We start from the raw sequence: 27,553 nt of genomic DNA on the forward strand, positions 1-27,553 counted from the left end.
TCTCTTGATGATGGTTTTAATATCATGAAATAGATGACTTTTTTCCAAGAAAATCTAAATTATGAAATTCACTTGAAAATTAAGACCTTGTATATAACAATAAGCAGGGGGGAAACTTGAAAATGATGTTAATGATCCAGCCTCATGCTCCCCCCTCAATCCTGCCCCCAAGAGGGAAAAGCAAGAACTGAATTTAGACAGTTATAGACACAAATTCTTCCAAACTTTTAAAACACATAGCTTCTATGATATGAACTATTTAAGATTATTAAAAGGTATGGAAAACTCCAAGTCATCTCACAAAACTAGTATAAAACTGATGATAAAAATCTATAAAAGAAAAAAAATCCAGATCTGCTTCATAGAGTGTTGCCTTATACAATGCTATATGACAGATGCAAGCCTAGGGCCATATTGAAAAGAACAGTTAGCATAGGTTCCTCCTTCTGCTGATTAGCCAGTATGATAGAATAACTACTAATATAAGCTCCCAGGTAATGAAAAAAAGTAGAACCATAATATGGTATGGACCCAGAGGAGTGCCATTTTGGTATGAAAATGCAAGTTTTATAGCACTCCAAATAGGTGAGTTCTTTTTAGGAGCCAGATGAGAAGACAGCTGGTAAAAATTAAGGACTGTTGAAAGCCATTTGGCCTTATGAAGGGCATCATAAACATCACTGGAGCCTGAAAGGAAGTGACCAATTATATCAAGAGTAGCTGGAAGAAACTACAGCTAGAGGCCTGTTATGATTTGAAGGGATTTGAAGAGAACAAAACGGCTATTGCTGATGTACCATGTCGGGAACACATCTCCATAGGAAGTATGCTAAAATGAGCCCATAGTGGGCCAAATCAGCTTGCAGTCCTACTTTCCCATTTGCAGGAAGGCATCTTGTACTCCACCACGCTCAACAGATGATACCTACGTGCATCAATATCATTCATACATGCATGGAAAACCCTAAATTAAATACTAGCACATTGTAATCAAGTCAAAAGTATAATAAAAGAATACTACATGTGACCTCAAACAACTGGGCATTCACATACCAAATCACTCACACACAAATATTCACACACACTCAAACAGAAACAATCAGATAGGAACTTCCTGCGATCAAGCAGATAAACCCACCCACCCTCACATCCATCCTCGCCTTTCCCTTGCCAGTTTCCATTAGGAGCTGCTCCTGCAACTATTTAAGACTGAGCTCCACAACCAGGCTATGAATTTCACTCCCTGGCATCTTAGGACATTTCTTGATACTTTGCCTTTTGCTTTCATTCTGAACTTTCTCCTTGCCTTTTTTTGGTATGTGTATATTTATTTTATTTTATTTTACTTTTAACATCTTTATTGGAGTATAATTGCTTTACAATGTTGTGTTAGTTTCTGCCGTATAACAAAGTGAATCAGCTATATGTATACATATATCCCCATATCCTCTCCCTCTTGCGTCTCCCTCCCACCCACCCTATCCCACCCCTCTAGGTGGTCCCAAAGCACCGAGCTGATCTCCCTGTGCGATGCGGCTGCTTCCCACTATCTATTTTCAATTGGTAGTGTGTATATGTCCATGCCACTCTCTCACTTTGTCCCAGCTTACCCTTCCCCCTCCCCATGTCCTCAAGTCCATTTTCTACGTCTGTGTCTTTATTCCTGTCCTGCCCCTAGGTTCTTCAGATCCATTTTTTTTTTTAGATTCCATATATATGTGGTAGCATACAGTGTTTGCTTTTTTCTTTCTGACTTACTTCACTCTGTATGACAGACTCTAGGACCATCCACCTCACTACAAATAACTCAGTTGCGTTTCTTTTTATGGCTGAGTAATATTCCATTGTACACGTGCCACATTTTCTTTATCCATTCATCTGTCGATGGACACTTAGGTTGCTTCCATGTCCTGGCTATAGTAAATAGAGCTGCAGTGAACATCATGGTACATGACTCTTTTTGAATACCCTGGTTTTCTCAGGGTATATGCCCAGTAGTGGGATTACTGGGTCATATGGTAGTTCCATTTTTAGTTTTTTAAGGAACCTCCATACTGTTCTCCATAGTGGCTGTATCAGTTTACATTCCCACCAACAGTGCAAGAGGGTTCCCTTTTCTCCACACCCTCTCCAGCATTTATTGTTTGTAGATATTTTGGTGATGGCCATTCTGACCGGTGTGAGGTGACACATTGTAGTTTGATTTGCATTTCTCTAATGATTAGTGATGTTGAGCATCCTTCCATGTGTTTTCTGGAAATCTGTATGTCTGCTTTGGAGAAATGTCTATCTAGGTCTTCTGCCCATTTTTGGATTGGGTTGTTTGCTTTTTGATACTGAGCTGCATGAGCTGCTTATATATTTTGGAGATTAAACCTTTCTCAGTTGCTTCATTTGAAAATATTTTCTCCCATTCTAAGTGTTGTCTTTTCGTCTTGTTTATGGTTTCCTCTGCTATGCAAAAGCTTTGAAGTTTCATTAGGTCGCATTTGTTTATTTTTGTTTTTATTTTCATTTCTCTAGGAGGTGGGTCAAAAAGGATCATGCTGTGATTTATGTCATAGAGTGTTCTGCCTATGTTTTCCTCTAAGAGTTTGATAGTGTCTGGTCTTACATTTGGGTCTTTAATCTGTTTTGAGCTTATTTTTGTGTATGGTGTTAGGGAGTGTTCTAATTTCATTCTTTTACATGTAGCTGTCCAGTTTTCCCAGCACCACTTATCGAAGAGGCTGTCTTTTCTCATTGTATATTTTTCCCTCCTTTATCAAAGATAAGGTGACCATACGTGCATGCGTGTATCTCTGTGCTTTCTATCCTGTTCCATTGATCCATATTCTGGTTTTTGTGCCAGTACCATACTTTCTTGATTACTGTAGCTTTGTGGTATAGTTTGAAGTTAGGGAGCCTGATTCCTCCAGCTCTGTTTTTCTTTCTCAAGATTGCCTTGTGATATTTATTGTTCTAGTTCTGTAAAAAATGCTATTGGTAGTTTGATAGGGATTGCACTGAATCTGTAGATTGTTTTGGGTAGTATAGTCATTTTCACAATGGTGATTCTTCCAATCCAAGAACATGGTATATCTCTCCATCTGTTTGTATCATCTTTAATTTCTTTCATCAGTGTCTTATAGTTTTCTGAGTACAGGTCTTTTGTCTCCTTAGGTAGGTTTATTCGTAGGTATTTTATTCTTTTTGTTGCAATGGTAAATGGAAGTGTTTCCTTAATTTCTCTTTCATATTTTTCATCATTAGTGTATAGGAATGCCAGAGATTTCTGTGCATTAATTTTGTATCCTGCTACTTTCCCAAATTCATTGATTAGCTCTAGTAGTTTTCTGGTAGCATCTTTAGGATTCTCTATGTATAGTATCATGTCATCTGCAAACAGTGACAGTTTTACCTCTTCTTTTCCGACTTGGATTCCTTTTATTGTGGCTAAACCTTCCAAAACTATGTTGAATAATAGTGGTGAGAGTGGGCAACCTTGTTTTGTTCCTGATCTTAGTGGAAATGGTTTAGTTTTTCATCATTGAGGACGATGTTGGCTGTGGGTTTCTCATATATAGCCTTAATTATGTTGAGGTAAATTCCCTCTATGCCTACTTTCTGGAGGGTTTTTTTTTTTTTTTTTTTTTGCAGTACGCGAGTGTCTCACTGTTGTGGACTCTCCCGTTGCAGAGCACAGGCTCCGGACGCGCAGGCTCAGTGGCCACGGTTCACGGGCCCAGCCACTCCGCGGCATGCGGGATCTTCCCGGACGGGGGCACGAACCCATGTCCCCTGCATCGGCAGGCGAACTCTCAACCACTGTGCCACCAGGGAAGCCCTCTGGAGGGTTTTTATCATAAACTGGTGTTGAATTTTGTCAAAGGCTTTTTCTGCATCTATTGAGATGATCATATGGGTTTTCTCCTTCAATTTGTTAATATGGTGTATCACATTGATTTGCGTATACTGAAGAATCCTTGTAATCCTGGGATAAACCCCACTTGATCATGTTGTATGATCCTTTTCATGTACGGTTGGATTCTGTTTGCTAGTATTTTGTTTAGGACTTTTGCATCTATGTTCACCAGTATATTGGCCTATAGTTTTCTTTCTTTGTTACCTCTTTGTCTGGTTTTGGTATCAGGGTGATGGTGGCCTCGTAGAATGAGTTTGGGAGTGCTCCTCCCTCTGCTATACTTTGGAAGAGTTGGAGAAGGATAGGTGTTAGCTCTTCTCTAAATGTTTGCTAGAATTTGCCTGTGAAGCCATCTGGTCCTGGCCTTTTGTTTGTTGGAAGATTTTTAATTCCAGTCTCAATTTCAGTGCTTGTGATTGGTCTGTTTATATTTTCTATTTCTTCCTGGTTCAGTCTCAGAAGATTGTGCTTTTCTAAGAATTTGTCCATTTCTTCCAGGTTGTCCATTTTATCGGCATATAGTTGCTTGTAATAGTCTCTTATGATGCTTTGTATTTCTGCAGTGTCATTTGCAACTTTTCCTTTTTCATTCCTAATTCTGTTGATTTGAGTCTTCTCCCTTTTTTTCTTGATGAGTCTGGCTAATGGTTTATTAATTTTGTTCATCTTCTCAAAGAACCAGCTTTTAGTTTTATTGATCTTTGCTATCATTTCCTTCATTTCTTTTTCATTTATTTCTGATCTGATTTTTATGATTTCTTTCTTTCTGCTAACTTTGAGGGGGTTTTGTTCTTTCTCTAATTGCTTTAGGTGTAAGGTTAGGTTGTTTATTTGAGATTTTTCTTGTTTCTTGAGGTAGTATTGTATTCCTATAATCTTCCCTCTTAGAACTGCTTTTGCTGCATCCCATAGGTTTTGGGTCATCGTGTTTTCATTGTCATTTGTTTCTAGGTATTTTTTGATTTCCTCTTTGATTTCTTCAGTGATCTCTTGGTTATTTGGTAGTGTATTGTTTAGCCTCCATGTGTTTGTATATTTTACAGATTGTTTCCTGTAATTGACATCTAGTCTCATAGCACTGTGGTCAGAAAGGATACTTGATACAATTTCAATTTTCTTAAATTTACCAAGGCTTGATTTGTGACCCAAGATATGATCTCTCCTGAAGAATATTCCGTGAGCACTTGAGAAGAAAGTGTATTCTGTTGTTTTTGGATGGAATGTCCTATAAATATCAATTAAGTCCATCTTGTTTAATGTATCATTTAAAGCTTGTGTTTCCTTATTTATTTTCATTTTGGATGATCTGTCTATTGGTGAAAGTGGGGTGTTAAAGTCCCCTACTATGATTGTGTTATTGTCAATTTCCCCTCTCCTTGCCTTTTAAATGTACCCAAGGCTCTCTGTCATTAAAAAACAGCACACTCACACACCTCCCCCTTAACCCACTGTGCCTTCTAGCCTTCTACTTCTCTCTGTTTTCTTTATCGTAAGTTTTGCCACAAGAAAATCTAATCTATTCATCTCCATTTCATCACCTATCACTCTCCTCCGTCCTTTCAAGTCTGACTTCGTCTCCACCACTCCATGGAACTGACCCTGTAAGTCCTCAGTGACTTCCCCTTGCTGGACCCGGTGCTGATTCTCAGTTTACCTCACTTCACCTCTCAGTGGCATCAACGCAGCCGACTCTGGTTCCCACCACACCACTCCCTCCTGGTTTTGCTCCTATCTGGCTGACCTCTTCATTGCATTGACATTTGTGGCTCAGTATCCTCCACCCAGCCATCGGATGTTGAATTTTCTCAAAGCTCATTCTTAGACCCTCCCCACGGCTCACAGGTGTTCTCTTCCTGAAGCTTTGCATACATGCCCCTGGCTTCAATTCTCTCCGTACACAGATGACTCGTAAATGTATATTTCCAGACTAGATCTTGCCACTTTGCTTCAGATTCACACATTCAACTGTCTCTTTAGCATCTCCATTTGGAAGTCTAAAGGCACTTTAAAATCATTATGTCCAAACTGAAGTCATGATTTCTTTCTGCCAAACTGGACCGCCTGTCGGCACTCATCATCTCAGAAAAGAATCTTAGGGCTCAGACCTGCCACCTCACTCCCACTGGCCCACTCCACTGACAGGCTTTTTCCCTTCTCAACATCTCTCAAAGTCACCTGCTCACTCCATCTCCATCATCATCACCACTCCAGCCCAAGCTCTTTCCTGGACCAGCAAAATCTTCTTTGATGGTCCCTCTTACATCTGCTATGAACCCTTCTAATCCCTTTTTTACCATACAACCAGACTAACCTTTTTGAAATAAACATTTGATCATTAACTCCAACTTTAATGACCTGAATTGCTTCTCATCGATCTTGGGATAAAGACCCAAATCAACACGGCCGGCAAGGCCTTAACTGTCTGGCCCCTGCATTCCTCTCTAGCATCATCTCACATTAAACTCCGTCTTTCTCAGTACCCCAGCTGTGCCCGACTTCTTCAGCTCCTGGAATGTCCCATGTGCCCTCCCGCCACGTAGGGCCCTTCCACATGATCTTTTTTCTGCTGGAAGTTCTCTTTGTACCCCCATCTCCAACCTCTCTTTTGCTTAATTAATTCCTCACCTTTCAGATTTAAGTTCGAGTGTAATTGTTCTTAGGGAAGCTTTCCCTGACTTCCCTAATTAGGTCAAATTCCTCCTATTATATGCTTTCATAGCACCACATACTTCTTCTGTAGCTGCTATAACCAGCTGTAACTTTACATACGTGTGTGTGATTATGTGAGTAACACATTTCCCTCACTAGATTTGAGTTCCAAAGGTAGGAACTACTGAGTCCATATCACCTAGCCAAGTGCTTGGCACAAAGAAACGTGTACTAAACATTTATAAGCTGTTGTTTTTGAATGAAACAATAGAGAGATTCCCGCTAATGTCAAGACCAAGGCAAAGTTAGCATTATCCACATTATTTACTATCGTTTTTGAAATTCTGGACAATGCAGTAAGATATAAAACATAAACAAGATAAATAACTATTGGAAATAGAAAGAGAAAAATCATCATTAATTGCATTAATTGATTATTGCAATAATTGATTATTTACTTGAAGAATTCAAAAGAATGCACTCGGAAACTGTTAGATGCATTAAGGGCTTCAGCAGTTTAGTCAGATTTTTTTTAAAAAGGGGAAAAAAACAGTATTCTAATATAAGATGAATAACCTATTATTATTATATTATAAACCAATCAACCCACCAACATTTATCGTATACGATGTGTCAGGCACTGTGATTAAACACCTCTCCAACATAACCTTGTTTAAGAATCACAGTTAATTTCGTTTCTTTTTATGGCTGAGTAATATATGGGGATATATGTATATGTATAGCTGATTTACTTTGTTATAAAGCAGAAACTAACACACCATTGTAAAGCAGTTATAGTCCAATAAAGATGTTTAAAAAAAAGAAAGAATAACAGTTAATCCTTTCATTAATCCTAATAAGGTAGATATGGCTCTTCTCATTTTACAAAAATAAACCTCTACAAACTTAAATAACTAGCCCAAAGGGAGTGGAAGAACTAGGGTTCAAAAATGGGGCCAGGCCTCAAAGTCCATGTGTATGCTACTAGCCTGTGCTTTTAGAAAATACAAGGGTGAAAATGAAAGGTCATAAATGCAACAAATAATATAAGATACCAAAGAAAACTTTAGTGAGGAAGGTTTATGAGGTAGTAAATTACAAAACCTTACCAGAGGGTATTAAAAAGGTAAGCATAACTTCTAGAATGTACATGTATGTACACACGCACACATACACACACACACATACACACACAACACAATGCTGTATACATACATACATACACACACTCTGGAAGATGGAAATTGAATACGTCTGCATGCTTCATACTTTTGGGAATTGAAAAAGAATTCTCTGTTGCCACTCCAGTATGAAAGCAGATTTGTAAAATGTTCTTAATCATCAGTAATGACAACAAACGGATTCACTTTTATTTCCTGTATGATGTGAAGGCAAGTTAGAATATACAAATACACAATATCAAGATGTGACTGTGGGCTTCCCTGGTGGCGCAGTGGTTGAGAGTCCGCCTGCCAATGCAGGGGACACGGGTTCGTGCCCCAGTCCGGGAAGATCCCACATGCCGCGGAGCGGCTGGGCCCGTGAGCCATGGCCACTGAGCCTGCGCGTCTGGAGGCTGTGCTCCACAGCGGGAGAGGCCGCAACAGTGAGAGGCCCGCGTATCCAAAAAAAAAAAAAAAAAAAAAAAAAGATGTGACCGAAAGTTTATCTTTTTGGAAATCTATAATTTGCATATCTTATTTTTCTACAGAAACAGGAATGTTGAAGAAATAACTATATGCCTGTGGAAATTCTACTTTCCTGTGGTTTTCAGTCACTGCAGACTTACCCTGCCTATTATCCAGGGTGAGGGTTAAAAACCCACATTCAAAACCACACATAAGTGGACTTGTAGAGGCCAAGCCTCTAAAACCACATTAAAATGGATCACAGAGAGGCAAGTATCACCGCCTATAAGTAAAGGAGTAGAGACAGTAAAGCCGAAATAACCAAAAGCTGCACTCCATCAGGACGAGGACTATGCCTTCATTTTATACCCTGATCCTGAGCCCAGAAGCAAGTGCAGAGCATGGAGTCTAGCACAGAGCAGGTGTCTGGTTTCCTGCATTTATAGAGGATTTTATAATCCTCCAAGCTTTCCAGTTTTTTATAGAATTCAGTTATGTATTTAAAAGGAAATTTTAAGCTTGAACCCAAGAAATTAAAAACGTTACTTTTTACAAAGTTAAGCAGCTTATTATAAGCGCTGACATTTCAATCAACCCTCTCTAAAGAACAACAATTAAGCTGTTCGTTTTCTGTTTTGGACCGTGTGATGCCCTCTGACCCTCAGCTTCCCCAGCTGTAAAACTTGGGTTAGTGAGTATCCAAGGTTCATCTTAATGATCTAATTCTTAATTACACAGCTCAAGGCACCCTCACAAGGCTAAATCCTGTTTAACTGAAAGTTGAAAGATTACCAAGTTGAGGGCTATTAAAATATGTAAAATGCATTCCAGATACACAAGAGGATGTCAGAAATAAATGGACACCTTCCCATCAACCATCTGAATACTGAAATGCATTTCTAACATGAGCAAGGCATTGTTCTCCTCACAATAGGCCAAAAGGTCCACAGTGCCCATAAGGATAAACTGCATTAGTCAAGTTTCACAAAAACTTTTATGTTTGAAACAGATCCTGGTCATGCTATTACTCCTAAGTATATACTCAAGAGAAATGAAGACATATGTCCATACAAAAATGTGAACATGAATGTGCAGAGCAGTATTTTTCATAATACCAAAGACATGCGAATAATCCAAAGTCTAACTGGTGAATGGCGACATGTGATACAGCCATACAATGGAATAGTATTCAGTCCTAAAAACCAATGAAGTACTGACTTATGCGACAACATGGATGAACACTGAAAACACACTAAGTTAAAGAAAGGGGTCACAGAAGATCACTTATTGTGTGATTCCATTTATATGAAATGTCCAGAATAAATACAAAGTAGATTAGTAGTTGCCAGAGGCTGCTGCTAGCAGGGAAACGGGGGCTTGAGGGAAAATGGGGAGTGATTTCTTAAGGATACAGGGTTCTTTTGGGGGGAAAGTGTTCTTTCTAAACCTGATCGTGATGATGGCTGCACAAGTTGGTGAATATACTTAAAGACACCAAATTGTATACTTTAAATATATAAATCGTACGGTATGTGAATTAATAGCTTAATAAAGTTGTTACCCAAAAACCAGAAAATCATTCCAGGGGGATCCAGCCATCCTGGAGGTGGAAACTAGGGCTGTCTTAGTGGACACTGGGAACACCGCAGATCCTAACATTTTGGCACCAGGCTCCAAAAATGAGGTCTAATAGACTCTCCCAGCTGAATCAGAATTTACCTGGTCAATTTTCCTTGGGCAACTCCTAGTAGCCTGTTGAGTTCCAAAGACCCAACAAGCCATATTTTCCCATCTGGAGAGGGCCTTCCCGGTCAGGAAAAGAACTGAAGTCAAGGATGACAGAGTACTACATGCAACAGTAATTCTATCAATGGCAGTATTAAAAGCCTGAGATTAACACAGTAGTTTTGGGGGATGCAAGCAATAGCAGGGCTTACTTCTGCTCTCATAATGAAAGGCAAAGCTCCAAGTCTCTGGTGAAAATACAGCAATGTAGTGGCTCAGAAGTGGTAGAGATAGCTGCATTTTGTAGTCATGTAGTAGGAAGTTCCAGACATCTATAATTGCAATTGAATAGGAGAACATTTTTGCATCCCAGTGACTATCTCTAGAGGGTTTCCCCAGATTCATCAAGAAAGTACTAGCTCCCAGATTGCCAAGGGCATATCAGTCTTAAGGTTTCCAAGATATAACAAAAGACGTGGCCAGGACCCTGAACCCAGAGGGAGCAGTAGTTAGGTTTTGGGGCAACGGCAGACATGTGGCAGTGTGCAGGTAACTGAGACTTACGTGCCCGGAAGGGAAGAGACACAGCAGACATTTAGGGTGAACCAGGCTAAGTTCCTGGCTAGTTGGGATGGGCTTCTAGGAACCAGGGAGAAGCAAGTAAGAGATAGAGAGAATCTGGAGGCAGATAAGGGTTCTTCTAACTTGCACATGCGTACCTCCAGGCGAAAGGCAGTAGCTTAGCTGAAACCTGGGAGTAAAGCACACACCACCTCATCTGGGTCTATTGACAGGCTGGTGTCTAGGACAGGTGGGTTTACAGGTTGATTAGACAAGAAAGGAGAAAGACAGATACCATGAAGTCACAGTGATTGGATGGCAAGGATTGAGAATGTCCTCAAGAGCCTGAGGGGCAAAAGAGGAGAGGCTCGGGCACAATGACTGGTCCACGAGCTCTAAGACCCGATCGGGAGCTCCTAATGGGCGCGGGGCCGCCAGGAGGAGTGGAGCCTGCTCTTGAGCCAACTGCCTCCTAAGGCAATAGCTTCCTTATCTTTTCCACCGTTGGCTGGGACTGAAGTCAGAGCATTTCTAGCCCCCAACTTTAGCCATGACAGCTGGCAGGAAGGCACAGTCAAGAGTCAGTGATAGGATGTCAGGGGCCTGGATTCCTGATGAGATGAGTCTCTTTCATGTTAGTAGAGGATCTAGGTTTCCCATTGATTATTTCTGTCTTTTTCCTTCCAACAGAGAGAGAATGACTATCCGGACTCCCACGCCCTGCTCATCCACTTCCTTTTGGATCCTGGAATGCTTAAAGCACCTTGGGGCCAACTTCCACCCCAGTGGGGTCCCCTGACTATATTACCACTTCCTAATCCTAACAGGGTCCCCTGGCTACGCATGTTACCCCACACGTACACACATAAATCATGGTGATCAGTGTGCTCTGCACTGGTTTCTGGTCCAATGTGCAGGTATGGACCTAAATATTTTCTAAGGATGGCTTCTGACCAAGAGTTGCATCAGACAGGGCAATCCCAGGCTGCCTCAATCTGTAATTCTGTTTTATGCACAAGATTGCCTTAACTAATCATTTCTGCATTTTCCTATTTATTCTCTATTAATCAGTGACCTCTCGCTCCATCTCAGTTAGGCGGATGCTTAGGCCAAGGAGCACAGGCTACAGTGCCACTAGTCCTTTATCTCTCTAGAATAATCACGATGAAAACTGAAAGAAAGAAAAGGCATAGTTGTCAATTCTTCAACCTTAACCTCCTTTTGACTTCCGCTAATTTGCATATCTGGCTTAACCGATTTAGTGATTTCTCAAACCATCCGCAATGCAAGACCTAACCGTCCCTTAAACAGAAAAATCACATACCTCCCAAACACGTGGCGGTGCAAGGGGTGAACCCAGCATACTCCCAGTCGTAAGTCATCTCACTGTCCTGCTCCTGCTGGGAGGCGGCCAGCTCACGGGAGGTGGGGCTCTCATCACAGGGTTCCAGGTGGCAGGGCCGCTCAGTGGGCAGCCGGGGGCCTTCACACTCTTCCTCGGGTAGCTCGGTCTCCGTCTGCGTGAACGTCAGGAGCACGCGGCACTTCACCTCTCGCACCTGAACGCCCGGCCCACACGTGGTGCTGCAGGCGGACCAGGGCTCTGGAATGAACCTGCGTGAAACGGGGGAGCCCCGGTTGGGGGGAGGACACAGGCAGTCATTCAAGAGAGGCCACAAAAGGAGCGACAAGCATTCTATGAAGGAAAAAAGTAACTTCATCCAGAGGGAATTCAATATATTTGGAATGCTGTCCTTTTGTTGGTGCTCAAAAAGGTGTCGCTGACAAATGTTCCAACCCCGTCAGCCATGGAAAGAAATTTGCACCAGAGATACACTGAACTTTTGTACCCATTTTATAATTCAAATTCTGTGCTCTGACCTTTGCAGATCATCACTAAAAGGTTTTCTTTAAGATCTGGTAATAAATAAACCATTGTGTAGAGATCATTTCTACTCTGATTTCTTTTATAATATGGAGATGTTCACCAGTATTTATTCAAGAAATCTTTATTGAGCTTACCCTTTCTTAACAGGCAGAGTTTTATTAAAATGTCTCGATATTTAGGAGCTAAACTGTAGGATAACAAATGCCTTCTGAAGAGTGGATGAAGCTTTAATATTCTTTTCTATTTAATATATAAATACACAAAACTTCTGAATCTTCTTGAAAATATCCCAGGTGTTGCCCAATCTGACTGAATAAAGCATTTATTTCTTATCCTGAATCATTATCCACTAAATCACAGGGTGTCACCCTTTGGTCTGTAGACCAAAGGCCTACAAAGGTCAAATCCAGCCTACCTGTTAAGAATGATTTTTATAGTTTTCAATGGCTGGGGGGGAGAAAAAGAAGGATAATATTTTGTGTCATGTGAAAATGACATAAAATTCCATGTGTGTCCATAATTAAAGATTTACTGAATACAGCCACGATCACTTGTTCACCCATTGTTTACGGCTGCTTTTGTGTTACACGGCAGAGCTGAGTATTTGCAATATGGACTGTTTGGTCTGCAAAACCTAAAAGAGTTATTATCTGGCTCTTTACATAAAATGTTTACTGATTCCTGCACTGAATTTAAAACATAGATTCAATAGGGACATATATTTTAAAGATACTCTGAAGGAACATTTGCATCATAAGATATTAACAAGTTAATAGGCTGGAAAGAGTGCGGTAATAGAATAAGTCTGGGAAACTTTGCTTTCAACAAGGTTGAATAGGTTTATTTACTGCAAAACTTTTCCAAAAACTATGATATGAATGCATACCATACATATTTAAGAGGGGAATATGATGGGCATCATTTCCTAAACTTAAGTGAATATACGCCTCTATTCATGGGATAATGTTGTACTAACTAACTTCAGAAAATGCTGCTGAGATGTTTGCTTAAAATGCAGTTCCAAGGCTTAATGTTTAAAATCTCAGAAGGATATGGTTACAAGGGTCTCTCAGAGTCATTTAAGCTTCTTTCCCTAGATAAGGCTTCATTACAGTTGTACACAATAGCACATACCAATCAGCAGAATTGAAACACCATTGCTTTAGATGAGCCCAATAAGAAATACCAATAACTCCTCCCTTTCCGCATTTTTGTTTCCTGGGTTGAAAATTGTTAGTGGGAAACTCTATTCTCTAATCCTCATTTTCCATGAAAGGTTTTGCTTAACTTCTCAGGATGGAGAGGTATTGGAGTAATATTTGCATGTTTACTCTCTGCTTGTTGCTCTCCCACGGTAGAACTGGAAAGGAGGAGACTGATTAAATTTAAGATGATGCATCCATAGAATGTAATAAGATGAGGTCATTTAAAAGAAGGAGGTGAGTCTATATGATTGATAAGGAATAGTCTTCTCTTGAAGACTGTTAAATGAAATAAGTGTGGGATATATATACTATGATCTTTTGTCTAAATACACAAAAGGGCATATATATACACACATATAGTGTATATACTATATATAGTATATATTTATAGCTGTATGTCTATATATGCTGATTTACATATAATTTCTCTTTTCAGGAAGCAGTTGCAAGAGTTGGGAACTGGAGTGTGTAAAGGGAAGCTTTTATTTTTTGTTTTGCAGCTTTAAAATGTTTGAACTTTCTAACCATATGAATACGGTACTTCTATGATCATTAATATTTTTCCCTTTTTGCCTTTGTAATAAAAACTTAAAATCTGGGATTATGTTGTAATGGGAAGTAGATTTTTTTCATTCAGACTGGACTCCTGTGTCTTGTAGATTCAGAATCCTGAGAGGAAGGCTCACCTCAATTCCCAACAGGGCAAATGATGGTTACACTTGATATTTTTCTAGGTGTCCTGGATCTTTCAAGTTGTTTTTCTGTTCAATTTTTTAATTAAAAAAAATTGAGGGGGATTGTGGGATCTTAGTTCCCAGACCAGGGATAGAACCCGGGCCCTCAAAAGTGAAAGCACAGAGTCCTAACCACTGTACCACCTGGGAATTTCCTCAAGTTGGTTTTCAAAGATCCTTTTAAGGGTCCTCTTAAAAAACAAATGTCAGAGCTGTCCAAATTAGCCATGAATGATTTGGGGGAGGTGATGTGGGGAGCCACAGCAACTCCAAAATGTATGCATCTTCTAGCATGATCTTCTTCTATGTATTATTTTTTATTTAAAGGAAAGATAGTATAGTGTTCACGCAGTTCTGAATCTTGTTTTGTTTTTGTTTCTCTCCCGCAGTAATTTTTTTTAAAGAAAAGAATGGAGCGCAGTTGCACACAAGCATTTGAAGAGCAATGTCTGGGCACAACAAAACCAGAGAAACAGAGCATGTTCCCTATGTCTTTGCACAACAGAAGAACTTAAAAGAAGAGCAATTCGCTAACATGAGAGCTTAGACACAAGATGACAAAACAACAGAATAAAATGGAAAACTATAGAGCTGAAGAAACAAACTATGAAACATAACATTATTAGAAACTAACAAATAATTCAGAACTAAGAAGAAAAACAGAAGAAATATAGCTGAAAATCAAATTAATGATATAGAAGCAAGACTTGGAAGTGAATGCAGTGTTGAGAGAGAGAGAAAGAGAAGCTTTTAAAGCAATTAGAGGGGTGAAAGGAGGGATGGGCTGCAAAGGAAGCTTTTGGGGTGATGGGAATGTTTTGTATCATGAATGGGGCTGGGGTTTTATGGTTGCGTACATCTGTTAAAACTCATCACTTTGAATAGACATTTTTTGTATGTAAATTATACCTCTCTAAAATTGATTTTTAATGCAGTTTTTAGAGGTAAAATGAGAGAGAACCTAAATAATCCAATATTGAAGACAACTGGATTCTTCAAGTAGAGGTTTCAACACATGAAACAGAAAAAAAGTGTTCACAAATAAAATATGCGAAAAATGTGCCTAAAATACAGCTTGGAAAGGTACGCTGTCTTCCAGGAAAAAGTGACGAAAAAATGATTCACATAAAAACCTAGAGCTTTCAGCAGAATAATGCCCCCCCCAAAGATGTCCACACCCTAATTCCTAGAATTTATGAATATGTTACCTTACATTGCAAAAGGGATTTTGCAGATGTGATTAAGGTTATGACCTCAAGATAGGGAGATTATCCTAGTGGGCCTAATCTAATCATATGAGTCCTTAAAAACAGAAAAAATTCTCTGGCTGGAGTTAGAAAGATGCAGCAGAACAAGAGGCAAGAGAGATTCAAAGCATGAGAGGTACTCAGCCCGCTGTTCCTGGTTCCAAGATGGAAGAGGCCAGGAGCTGAGGAATGTAGGAGGCCTCCAGAAGTTGAGAACAACTCCTGGCCAACAGCCAGCAAGGAAATGGAGATTTCAGCTCCGCAACTGCATGCGCCCGAATTCTGCCAACTCCCTGAAGGAGCCTGGGAGTGGATGCCACCCTAGGGCCTTCAGAGAAGCGTTCAGGCTGACAGACATCTTGATTTTAGCCTAGTGGGATCCAGAGAAACCAGTTGAATCTATTGGGTTTCTGACCTACAGAACGGTGAGATAATAAATTTGTGTTGTCTTAAAGCACTGTTTGTGTAGATGAATATACCTGGCTTAAAAAAGTAAAACTTTGGGGGCTTCCCTGGTGGCGCAGTGGTTGAGAGTCCGCCTGCCGATGGAGGGGACACGGGTTCGTGCCCCGGTCCGGGAAGATCCCACATGCCGCGGAGCGGCTGGGCCCGTGAGCCATGGCCGCTGAGCCTGCGCGTCCGGAGCCTGTGCTCCGCAACGGGAGAGGCCACAGCAGTGAGAGGCCCGCATACCACAAAAAAAAAAAAAAAAGTAAAACTTTGAGGATGAAGAAAGAATTGTATAAGCATTACAAAAAAAGTCCCTTATAAGAATAAAAAGTCAGGTGGACTTCAGACTCACAACATTCAAAACCAGAAAAGGATGGAGCAAAAGTTTTAAGAGAGAGAATCTGGGTCCCAAGAATATTATGTCCAGTCAAATTGTTACTCAAATACAAAGGCCATAATTTTCTGTAAAATAGGAACAGTAATGGTACCAACCTAATGGGGTTAGGTAAGGATTAAATGAGATGTCAGAGTGAAAAGTTCAATAATTACAACACAATAAAAAATGACAACTAACATTAATTGCATTATTATTCATGTGAGATACTGTTCTATGTACTTCACATATATTTTATCATTTACTCATAACAACAACCCCATCAGGAAGTATTGTTATTATTCCCATTTTACAGATGAGGAAACTGAGGGTAATTTGTCAAAGATTACAAAGTAGCTACTGGCGTTATCTTACCGTGCCTCAGCAGTGAGAGATCATAGGTGAGAGATGCATTTTAAGATCATCCAAGATGACAATAAAAGGATGCCAGGAAAATTCAACAATACTATTTGGGGGCATTTACTTTTCTTATTTCAAAAATGAATAAACAAACACCAATACCCACTTGATAAAATAATTCTTCACTCTAAAAGAAGAATGTAAACTGTATTAATGAAAGAAAAGCATATTTTGGGGAAAATATTATCAGAAACAGAAGGAAATGTATAGCATCTCCTTAAAATTTAATGACAATAAAATGCAAGGAAGCATTCTACAAAACAAAAGATAAATGATGGGGTTAAGGAGTCAAAACATGGCTGGAAAAAAAACCTCTGGCTTGGTTGAGAAAAGACTGAAAAATACAAAAATAATGCAAAGTTTGCTCTATGACAGAAGAAAATCCAAATGAATAGTAGGAAATACATTCAATGAGGAGGAGGGCAAGTGCTTTTGTTTGAAGGGGAGGTGTGCTTCCAAAACATGGAGGAAAAAAGACAAAGAGGTGGGGGAAAATATCACATGTTAAAAATAGAGAAGAGATGCAATACAGACAGTTGGTGAACCTTTAGAATAAATAAGAAAAATAACAGAAAAGAGGCACAAATACAACAGAAGAAAACTTTCATGCACCCAAGAAAGATTTGAATCTATGTCTTAAAAGCCCTCACTGTTTACCAAAATTATTGAAAAGAAAATAGAACCTGCACTTATTCTAGAAAAATCCTCTAATTTTAAGTATATGGGGAAAATCTTATATCTAAGCAGAAAAAAAAAAAATGGTTCACAACACAAGGAGGAAGGACAGTTTAGGCGCAAATGTTTCCTTTTCAATATCCAGAGCCATATGTAAACAGTTTTAAGGGAAAAAAAAGAAGATAGCTTATTAAACAAGAGTTCATATTCCTGTTCATTTGAGGGTGTAAGAAAGGCATCCTTAAATATAGAGGGTCTTAGAGAGTATGCCATCTGTATGATCTCCCAGAAAAAAATGCACAAAGATCCCCTCCATTTTAATGAGAATTTCATTTTTAAAATTACTATGGGGGAAAAACAAAACAAGATTCAGCACTGCCTGAACACTATAGTATCTTTGGTTTAAATTTTAAAAAGGAAATTTGACAGTAGAAATTAAATGCCTTCAACGTGCCTATCTTCTGGCCCAGAGATTCCACCCCAGCAAATGTGTCCCAAGGAGACCATTAGAGATGAAGAGATGGGCAATTTGAGATTTGCTACAGTTTTATTTATCATAGTAAACAATTAGAAACAAACTGCAGACATCCAGAAAGAACTCTCTAAAAATGTAATCGTGATTACATCACTTGTTAAAAATCCTTAAATGGCTCTCACGGCCTCCAGATGAAGTCCAAATTCCTTTATGAACCATGGAAGACCTCCAAGACTTGCTTACTTTCCTAGCTGCCATTACCACCTACTTCTCCTCCAGCCCCCAGTACCTCAATGTCCAGGTGCGGCCCCCACAGGCCAGTTGGCCAACATGCAACCTCGATACCTGACATGCTGTTCTGACATCTGTGTACGTCTTAGGGCATCATTTCATGTACCACCTCTCCCAGGAAGCCATCCCTGACCCCCTAAGCCTTACAATACCGTAATATAATCACTAACTTCTCTATCTGCCCTATTAGACCAACCTAAGGATGGGAGAGACTTGAATTCAGGTCTCCTAACATAAAGTTGGAGCTCTTCCTAGTATCACATGCCAGAGAATCACCATCCACCACTGGATAGCTCCGAAATGTTGGATAATTCCTTAATCTATGCCTTTGTTCCCTCATCCCTAAAATGAAGCGAATAATAATGCCTCCTTATGGGGTCATTGTGAGAATTAAATCAGTTAATCCACATGGAACGCTTAGAACACAGTCTGGCACAAAAGAAGTCCTCAATATTCGTTGTTTACTGCTGTTGTTGTGAGAAAAACAGCTGCCTGAAACATAACCTAATTTGATTTTAGCAAATACAAATAGCACAAATGCAGAAGCTAAAATAGCCGTGAAGAAAATACACAAAGTGTTCTAAATCCTTGGTTCTCATATATGAAAAATGGGAGGGAGGGCAGCACGGCTAAGGAAGTGTTGTGAATCCCGCAGAAAAACTAGGAAGGCTCCAGGGAAGAACTTTTAAAACAACAATGAACCGTATCAACTGTCAACACATTCCACAGCTGAAAGTTAAGAAGGTCAAAACTGCAGTTCCCTGGCTTAGCTTTATAAGCTATAATTTTTATTTTTCTAATTAAAAAGAAAAGCCTTTTGAACATCCACTTTCTATGTAAATTCAGAGCTCGGGCCATAGTTAACCACAGAGGCAGAAATATTTAGCTCCTCCAGGAGGGTTTGGGAGGCTTTCCTCAAGGGATCTGAAATACAGCTCACTGTCAACAAGCAAGCACCCCCAAACCACAAGAGACAGGGGTAATAAAAGGATGAACTGGAAGCTGGGCTATGTTGTGGTTTTGTCTGGAAATCAAGGGAATGACTAGAGTCAGAAGTGGTAGGAGGAAACCATAAACTTCACACTAGACAGCCAGGAACAGGCCAGAAGCTGCCAGACAGTGTGAATTATGAAGGAAAATTGCAGAGGGACCACAGAGGGAAACAGGGAGGAGGGAGGAGGGAGGCAGCCGCTCAGACCCGGGAACAGGTGCTGGGGCCTCGGTTTTCCATGATGGGAAGAAAGAAGTGGTGTCCTACAGGAGGAAAGGGTGAACCAGCTTTGCACAGTGAATACGGACTGGAAGAGCCACCAGCAAAGTCGGGTGGGGCTGACAGTTCATGCAGGCTTGGGGATGGATACGGGGCTGGAACCCGCTAAGCTTACACGATATGGGCCTTTTCCAGTTAAGTAAAACAAACCGTATTTTCAGAACTTAAAAGGGACCCTCAGGACTATCTGACCCAATGGTTCCCAAATGTGGATGCACCCCACCCCCAGTCACCCAGCGGGCTTGCTAAAAACGCTGCTGACAAATCCACAGAGATGGAAGTAGAACAGAGATTACCAGGGGCTGAGGGTAGGAATAGGAGGGTGGGGAGTCAGTGTTTAGTGGGTACAGAGTTGGGGTTGGTGACGATGAGAAATTCTGGAGATGGATGGTAGTGACGGTTGCACAACAATGTCAATGGACTTAATATCAATGAACTGTACACTTAAAAAGGGTTAAAATGGTCCATTTTAGGTTATGTACATTTTACCACCATTTAAAAAATACCTGGCAGAGCCAAAAGAAAAAGAAAGTGCTGGTGACTGGGACTCACTCCCAGAATGTCTGACTTGGTGAGGTCCAGAAATCTGCATTTTAAATAGCACCACAGATGCTTCTACAGGAAGCAATTTGAGAACCACACTTTAAAAAGTGGTATTGTGGTTATCAAAAAAGTTCTTTCTAGTTTAGAGCTACATACTGAAATATTTATGAATGAAATGGTATGCTGTCTGGGTGTGCTTCCAAAATGGCCCAGTGGGCTGGAGGTAGTAGTGTAGATGAAGCAGGAGTGGCCCCAAGTTGATAACTGTTGCAGGTGGGTGATGGACACATGGGGGTTCGTTACACTCTTCTCACCTCATTTATACAGCCTTGAAATTTTCTATAGCAAGGGAAAAAAAAAACCTTCTTAAAAACCAAGTGGGGGGGAGACCTTCAGCATGGTGGAGGAGTAAGACATGGAGATCACCCTCCTCCCCACAGATACACCAGAAATACATCTACACGTGGAACAACTCCTACAGAACACCTACTGAACGCTGGCAGAAGACCTCAGACCTCCCAAAAGGCAAGAAACTCCCCACGTACCTGGGTAGGGCAAAAGAAAAAAGAAAAAACAGAGACAAAAGAATAGGGACGGGACCTGCATCTTGGGGAGGGAGCTGTGAAGGAGAAAAAGTTTCCACACACTAGGAAGCCCCTTCGCGGGCGGACACTGCGGGTGGCGGAGCGGGGAGCTTCGGAGCCACAGAAGAGAGCGCAGCAACAAGGGTGCGGAAGGCAAAGCGCGGAGAGATTCCCGCACAGAGGATCAGTGCCGACCAGCACTCACCAGCCCGAGAGGCTTGTCTGCTCACCCGCCAGGGCAGGTGGGGGCTGGGAGCTGAGGCTCCAGCTTCGGAGGTCAGATCCCAGGGAGAAGACTGGGGTTGGCGGTGTGAACACAGACTGAAGGGGCTAGTGCACCACAGCTAGCTGGGAGGGAGTCTGGGAAAAAGTCTGGAGCTGCTGAAGAGGCAAGAGACCATTGTTTCAGGGTGCACCAGGAGAGGAGATTCAGAGCACTGCCTAAACAAGCTCCAGAGATGGGCGCGAGCCGCAGCTATCAGTGCGGACCCCAGAGACGTACATGAGACGCTAAGGCAGCTGCTGCAGCCACCAAGAAGCCTGTGTGCAAACACAGGGCACTACCCACACCTCCCCTTCTGGGAGCCTGGGCAGCCCGCCACTGCCAGGGTCCCATGATCCAGGGACAACTTCCCCGGGAGAACACAGGGTGTGCCTCAGGCTGGTGCAACATCACTCCAGCCTCTGCCGCCGCAGGCTCACCCTGCATTCCATACCCCTCTCCCCCCGGCCTGAGTGAGCCAGAGCCCCCTAATCAGCTGCTCCTTTAACCCCGCCCTGTCTGGGCAGGAACAGACGCCCTCTGGCGACCTACACGCAGAGGCGGGTCCAAATCCAAAGCTGAGCCCCAGGAGCTGTGGGAACAAAGAAGAGAAAGGGAAATCTCTCCCAGCAGCCTCAGAAGCAGCGGATTAAATCTCCACAATCAACTTGATGTACCCTGCATCTCTGGAATACCTGAATAGACAGCAATCATCCCAAAATTGAGGCGGTGGACTTTGGGAGCAACTGTAGACATGGGGTTTGCTGTATGCAACTGACTCGTTTCTGGTTTTAAATTTATCTTACTTTAGTATTTAGAGTTTACTATCATTAGTATATTTGTTTATTGATTTGGTTGCTCTCTACCTTTATTTTTAATATATAGATATACATATATTTTTCCTTTTTCTCTTTTTGTGAGTTGTATGTGTGTGCTTCTTTGTGTGATTTTGTTTGTATAGCTTTGCTTTTACCATTTGTCCCAGGGTTCAGTCTGTCCTTTTTTTTTTTTTTTTTAGTATAGCTTTTAGAGCTTGTTATCATTGGGGGATTTGTTTTTTGGTTTGGTTGCTCTCTTCTTTTTTTTATTACTTTTAAATTTTTTATTTTAGTAGCTTTATTTCTTTTTATTTTCTTTTCCTTCTTTCCGCCCTCCTCCCTCCTTCTCTCTCTCTCTCTCTCTTTCTTTCTTTCCTTCTTTTCTCCTTTTTCTTCTGAGCCATGTGGCTGACAGGGTCTTGGTGCTCTGGCTGGGTTTCAGGCCTGTGCCTCTGAGGTGGGAAAGGCAAGTTCAGGACATTGGTCCACCAGAGACCTCCCAGCTCCACATAATATCAAACAGCAAAAGCTCTCCCAGAGAGCTCCATCTCAATGCTAAGACCCAGCTCACTCAACAACCAGCAAGCTACAGTGCTGGACACCCCATGCCAAACAACTAGGAAGACAGGAACACAACCCCACGCATTAGCAGAGAGGCTGCCTAAAAGCAAAATAAGGTCACAGACACCTCAAAGCACACCACCGGATGCAGTCCTGCCCACCAGAAAGACGAGATCCAGCCTCATCCATCAGAGCACAGGCACTAGTCCCGTCCACCAGGAAGCCAACACAACCCACTGAACCAACCTTAGCCACTGGGGACAGACACCAAAAACAACGGGAACTATGAACTTGCAGCCTGCAAAAAGGAGACCCCAAACACAGTAAGTTAAGTAAAATGAGAAGACAGAGAAACACACAGCAGATGAAGGAGCAAGGTAAAAACCCATGAGACCAAACAAATGAAGAGGAAATAGGCAGTCTACCTGAAAAAAAGTTCAGTGTAATGATAGTAAAGATGATCCAAAATCTTGGAAATAGAATGGAGAAAATACAAGAAGCATTTAACAATGACCTAGAAGAACTAAAGAGCAAACAAACAATGACGAACAACACAATAAATGAAATTAAAAATTCTCTAGAAGGCATCAAGAGCAGAATAACTGAGGTAGAAGAACGGATAAGTGACCTGGAAGATAAAATAGTGGAAATAACTACTGCAGAGCAGAATAAAGAAAAAAAAATGAAAAGAATTGAGGACAGTCTCAGAGACCTCTGGGACAACATTAAATGCACCAACATTCGAATTATGGGGGTCCCAGAAGAAGAAGAGAAAAAGAAAGGGACTGAGAAAATATTTGAAGAGATTATAGTTGAAAACTTCCCTAATATGGGAAAGGAAATAGGTAATCAAGTCCAGGAAGCACAGAGAGTCCCATACAGGATAAATCAAAGGAGAAACACACCGAGACACATATTAATCAAACTATCAAAAATTAACTACAAAGAAAAAATATTAAAAGCAGCAAGGGAAAAACAGCAAATAACATACAATGGAATCCCCATAAGGTTAACAGCAGATCTTTCAGCAGAAGCTCTGCAAGCCAGAAGGGAGTGGCAGGACATATTTAAAGTGATGAAAGAGAAAAACCTACAACCAAGATTACTCTACCCAGCAAGGATCTCATTCAGATTTGACGGAGAAATCAAAAGCTTTACAGACAAGCAAAAGCTAAGAGAATTCAGCACCACTGAACCAGCTTTACAACAAATGCTAAAGGAACTTCTCTAGGCAGGAGACACAAGAGAAGGAAAAGACCTAAAATAACAAACCCCAAAAATTAAGAAAAAGGTAATGAGAACATACATGTCGATAATTACCTTAAATGTAAATGGATTAAATGCTGCCACCAAAAGACACAGACTGGCTGAATGGATACAAAAACAAGACCCGTATATATGCTGTCTACAAGAGACCCACTTCAGACCTAGGGACATATACAGACTGAAAGTGAGGGGATGAAAAAAGATATTCCATGCAAAAGGAAATCAAAAGAAAGCTGGAGTAGCAATTCTCATATCAGACAAAATAGACTTTAAAATAAAGACTATTACAAGAGACAAAGAAGGACACTACATAATGATCATGGGATCAATCCAAGAAGATATAACAATTGTAAATATTTATGCACCCAACATAGGAGCACCTCAATACATAAGGCAAATGCTAACAGCCATAAAACAGGAAATCGACAGTAACACAATAATAGTAGGGGACTCTAACACCCCACTTTCATCAATGGACACATCATCCAAAACGAAAATAAATAAGGAAACACAAGCTTTAGATGACACATTATACAAGATGGACTTAATTGATATGTATAGGACATTCCATCCAAAAACAACAGAATACACTTTCTTCTCAAGTGCTCATGGAAATTTCTCCAGGAGATATCATATCTTGGGTTACAAATCAAGCCTTGATAAATTTAAGAAAATTGAATCATATCAGGTATCTATTCCGACCACAATGCTATGAGACTAGATATGAATTACAGTAAAAAATCTGTAAAAAATACAAACACATGGAGGCTAAACAGTACACTACTAAATAACCAAGAGATCACTGAAGAAATCAAAGAGGAAATCAAAAAATACCTAGAAACAAATGACAATGAAAACACGATGACCCAAAACCTATGGGATGCAGCAAAAGCAGTTCTAAGAGGGAAGTTTATAGGAATACAATACTACCTCAAGAAACAAGAAAAATCTCAAATAAACAACCTAACCTTACACCTAAAGCAATTAGAGAAAGAAGAACAAAACCCCCTCAAAGTTAGCAGAAAGAAAGAAATCATAAAAATCAGTTCAGAAATAAATGAAAAAGAAATGAAGGAAACAATAGCAAAGATTAATAAAACTAAAAGCTGGTTCTTTGAGAAGATAAAATTGATAAATCATTAGCCAGACTCATCAAGAAAAAAAGGGAGAAGGCTCAAATCAACAGAATTAGAAATGAAAAAGGAGAAGTTACAATTGACACTGAGACATACAAAGGAACGTGAGAGATCACTACAAGCAACTATATGCCAGTAAAATGGACAACCTGGAATAAATGGACAAACTCTTAGAAAAGCATAACCTTCTGTGACTGAACCAGGAAGAAATGGAAAATATAAACAGACCAGTTGCAAGCACTGAAAGTGAGACTGTGATAAAAATCTTCCAACAAACAAAAGCCCAGGACCAGATGGCTTCACAGGCGAATTCTATCAAACATTTAGAGAAGAGCTAACACCTACCCTTCTACTCTTCCGAAATACAGCAGAGGGAGGAACACTCCCAAACTCATTCTACGAGGCTACCATCACCCTGATACCAAAACCAGACAAAGATGTCACAAAGAAAGAAAACTACAGGCCAATATCATTGATGAATATAGATGCAAAAATCCTCAACAAAATACTAGCAAATAGAATCCAACAACACATTAAAAGGATGATACAACATGATCACGTGGGGTTTATCCCAGGAATATATGGATTCTTCAATACTTGAAACTCAATCAATGTGATACACCATATTAACACATTGAAGCAGAAAAACCATATGATCATCTCAATAGATGCAGAAAAAGCTTTTGACAAAATTTAACACCCATTTATGATAAAAACCCTCCAGAAAGTAGGCATAGAGGGAATTTACCTCAACAGAATAAAGGCCATATATGACAAACCCACAGCAAACATCGTTCTCAATGGTGAAAAACTGACATAATTTCCTCTAAGATCAGGAACAAGACAAGGTTGTCCACTCTCACCACTATTATTCAACATAGTTTCGGAAGTTTTAGCCACAGAAATCAGAGAATAATAAGAAATAAAAGGAATCCAAATCAGAAAAGAAGAAGTAAAACTGTCACTCTTTGCAGATGACATGATACTATACATAGAGAATCCTAAAGATGCTACCAGAAAACTACTAGAGCCAATCAATGAATTTGGGAAAGTAGCAGGATACAGAATTAATGCATTGAAATCTCTTGCATTCCTATACACTAATGATGAAAAATATGAAAGAGAAATTAAGGAAACACTCCCATTTACCACTGCAACAAAAAGAATAAAATACCTAGGAATAAACCTACCTAAGGAGACAAAAGACCTGTACCCAGAAAACTATAAGACACTGATGAAAGAAATTAAAGATGATACAAACAGATGGAGAGATATACCATGTTCTTGGATTGGAAGAATCACCATTGTGAAAATGACTATACTACCCAAAACAATCTACAGATTCAGTGCAATCCCTATCAAATTACCCATGGCATTTTTCACAGAACTAGAACAAAAAATTTCACAATTTGTGTGGAAACACAAAAGACCCCGAATAGCCAAAGCAATCTTGAGAAAGAAAAACAGAGCTGGAGGAATCAGGCTCCCTGACTTCAGACTATACTACAAAGCTACAGTAATAAAGACAGCATGGTACTGGCACAAAAACAGAAATATAGATCAATGGAACAGGGTAGAAAGCCCAGAGATAAACCCATGCACATATGGACACCTTATTTTTGATAAAGGAGGGAAAAATATACAATGGAGAAAAGACAGCCTCTTCAATAAACAGTGCTGGGAAAACTGGATACCTACATGTAAAAGAATGAAATTTGAACACTCCCTAACACCATACACAAAAGTAAACTCAAAATGGATTAAAGACCTAAATTTAAGGGCAGACACTATCAAACTCTTAGAGGAAAACATAGGCAGAACACCCTATGACATAAATCACAGCAAGATCCTTTTTGACCCACCTCCTAGAGAAATGGAAATAAAAACAAAAGTAAACAAATGGGACCTAATGAAACTTCAAAGCTTTTGCACTGCAAAGGAAACCATAAACAAGATGAAAGACAACCCTCAGAAAGGGAGAAAATATTTGCAAATGAAGGAACTGAGAAAGGATTGATCTCCAAAATATACAAGCAGCTCATTCAGCTGAATATCCAAAAAACAAACAATCCAATCCAGAAATGGGCAGAAGACCTAAATAGATATTTCTCCAAAGCAGATACCAGATTGCCAACAAACACATGAAAAGATGCTCAACATCACTAATCATTAGAGAAATGCAAATCAAAACTACAATGAGGTATCACCTCACACCCGTCAGAGTGGCCATCATCAAAAAATGTGTAAACAATAAATGTTGGAGAGGGTGTGGAGAAAACAGAACACTCTTGCACTGTTGGTGAGAATGTAAATTGATACAGCCACTATGGAGAACAGTATGGAGGTTCCTTAAAAATCTAAAAATAGAACTACAATATGACCCAGCAATCCTACTACTGGGCATATACCCTGAGAAAGCCATAATTCAAAAAAAGTCATGTACCACAATGTTCATTGCAGATCTATTTACAATAGCCAGGACATGGAAGCAACCTAAGTGTCCAGCGACAGATGAACAGATAAAGAAGATGTGGCACATATATACAACGGAATATTACTCAGCCATAAAAAGAAATGAAATTGAGTTATTTGTAGTGAAGTGGATGGACATAGAGTCTGTCATACAGAGTGAAGTAAGTCAGAAAGAGAAAAATAAATACCGTATTCTAACACATATATATGGATTCTAAAAAAACAAAAAAAAAAGGTTCTGAAGAACCTAAGGGCAGGACAGGAATAAAGACGCAGATGTAGAGAATGGACTTGACGACGCAGGGAGGGGGAAGGGTAAGCTGGGACAAAGTGAGAGAGTGCCATGGACATATATACACTACCAAATGTAAAATATATAGCTAGTGGGAAGCAGCCACATAGCACAGGGAGATCAG

The 27,553-nt window shown here is 40.2% G+C and overlaps 1 protein-coding gene across 1 annotated transcript in view; it reads right to left on the reverse strand.

The window, feature by feature from the left end:
- ADAMTSL3 (ADAMTS like 3) overlaps positions 1-27,553 on the reverse strand; it is a 371,178-nt gene that overhangs the window by 113,844 nt on the left and 229,781 nt on the right. The window contains 1 exon segment of the mRNA XM_027089194.1: positions 11,792-12,081. Within this exon segment, the coding sequence (XP_026944995.1) occupies positions 11,792-12,081 (290 nt within the window).

The sequence above is a fragment of the Aethalodelphis obliquidens genome, unplaced genomic scaffold (genome assembly GCF_003676395.1).
Source record: "Aethalodelphis obliquidens isolate GAN/ISIS:26980383/991018 unplaced genomic scaffold, ASM367639v1 scaffold65, whole genome shotgun sequence".
NCBI lineage: Eukaryota > Metazoa > Chordata > Mammalia > Artiodactyla > Delphinidae > Aethalodelphis > Aethalodelphis obliquidens.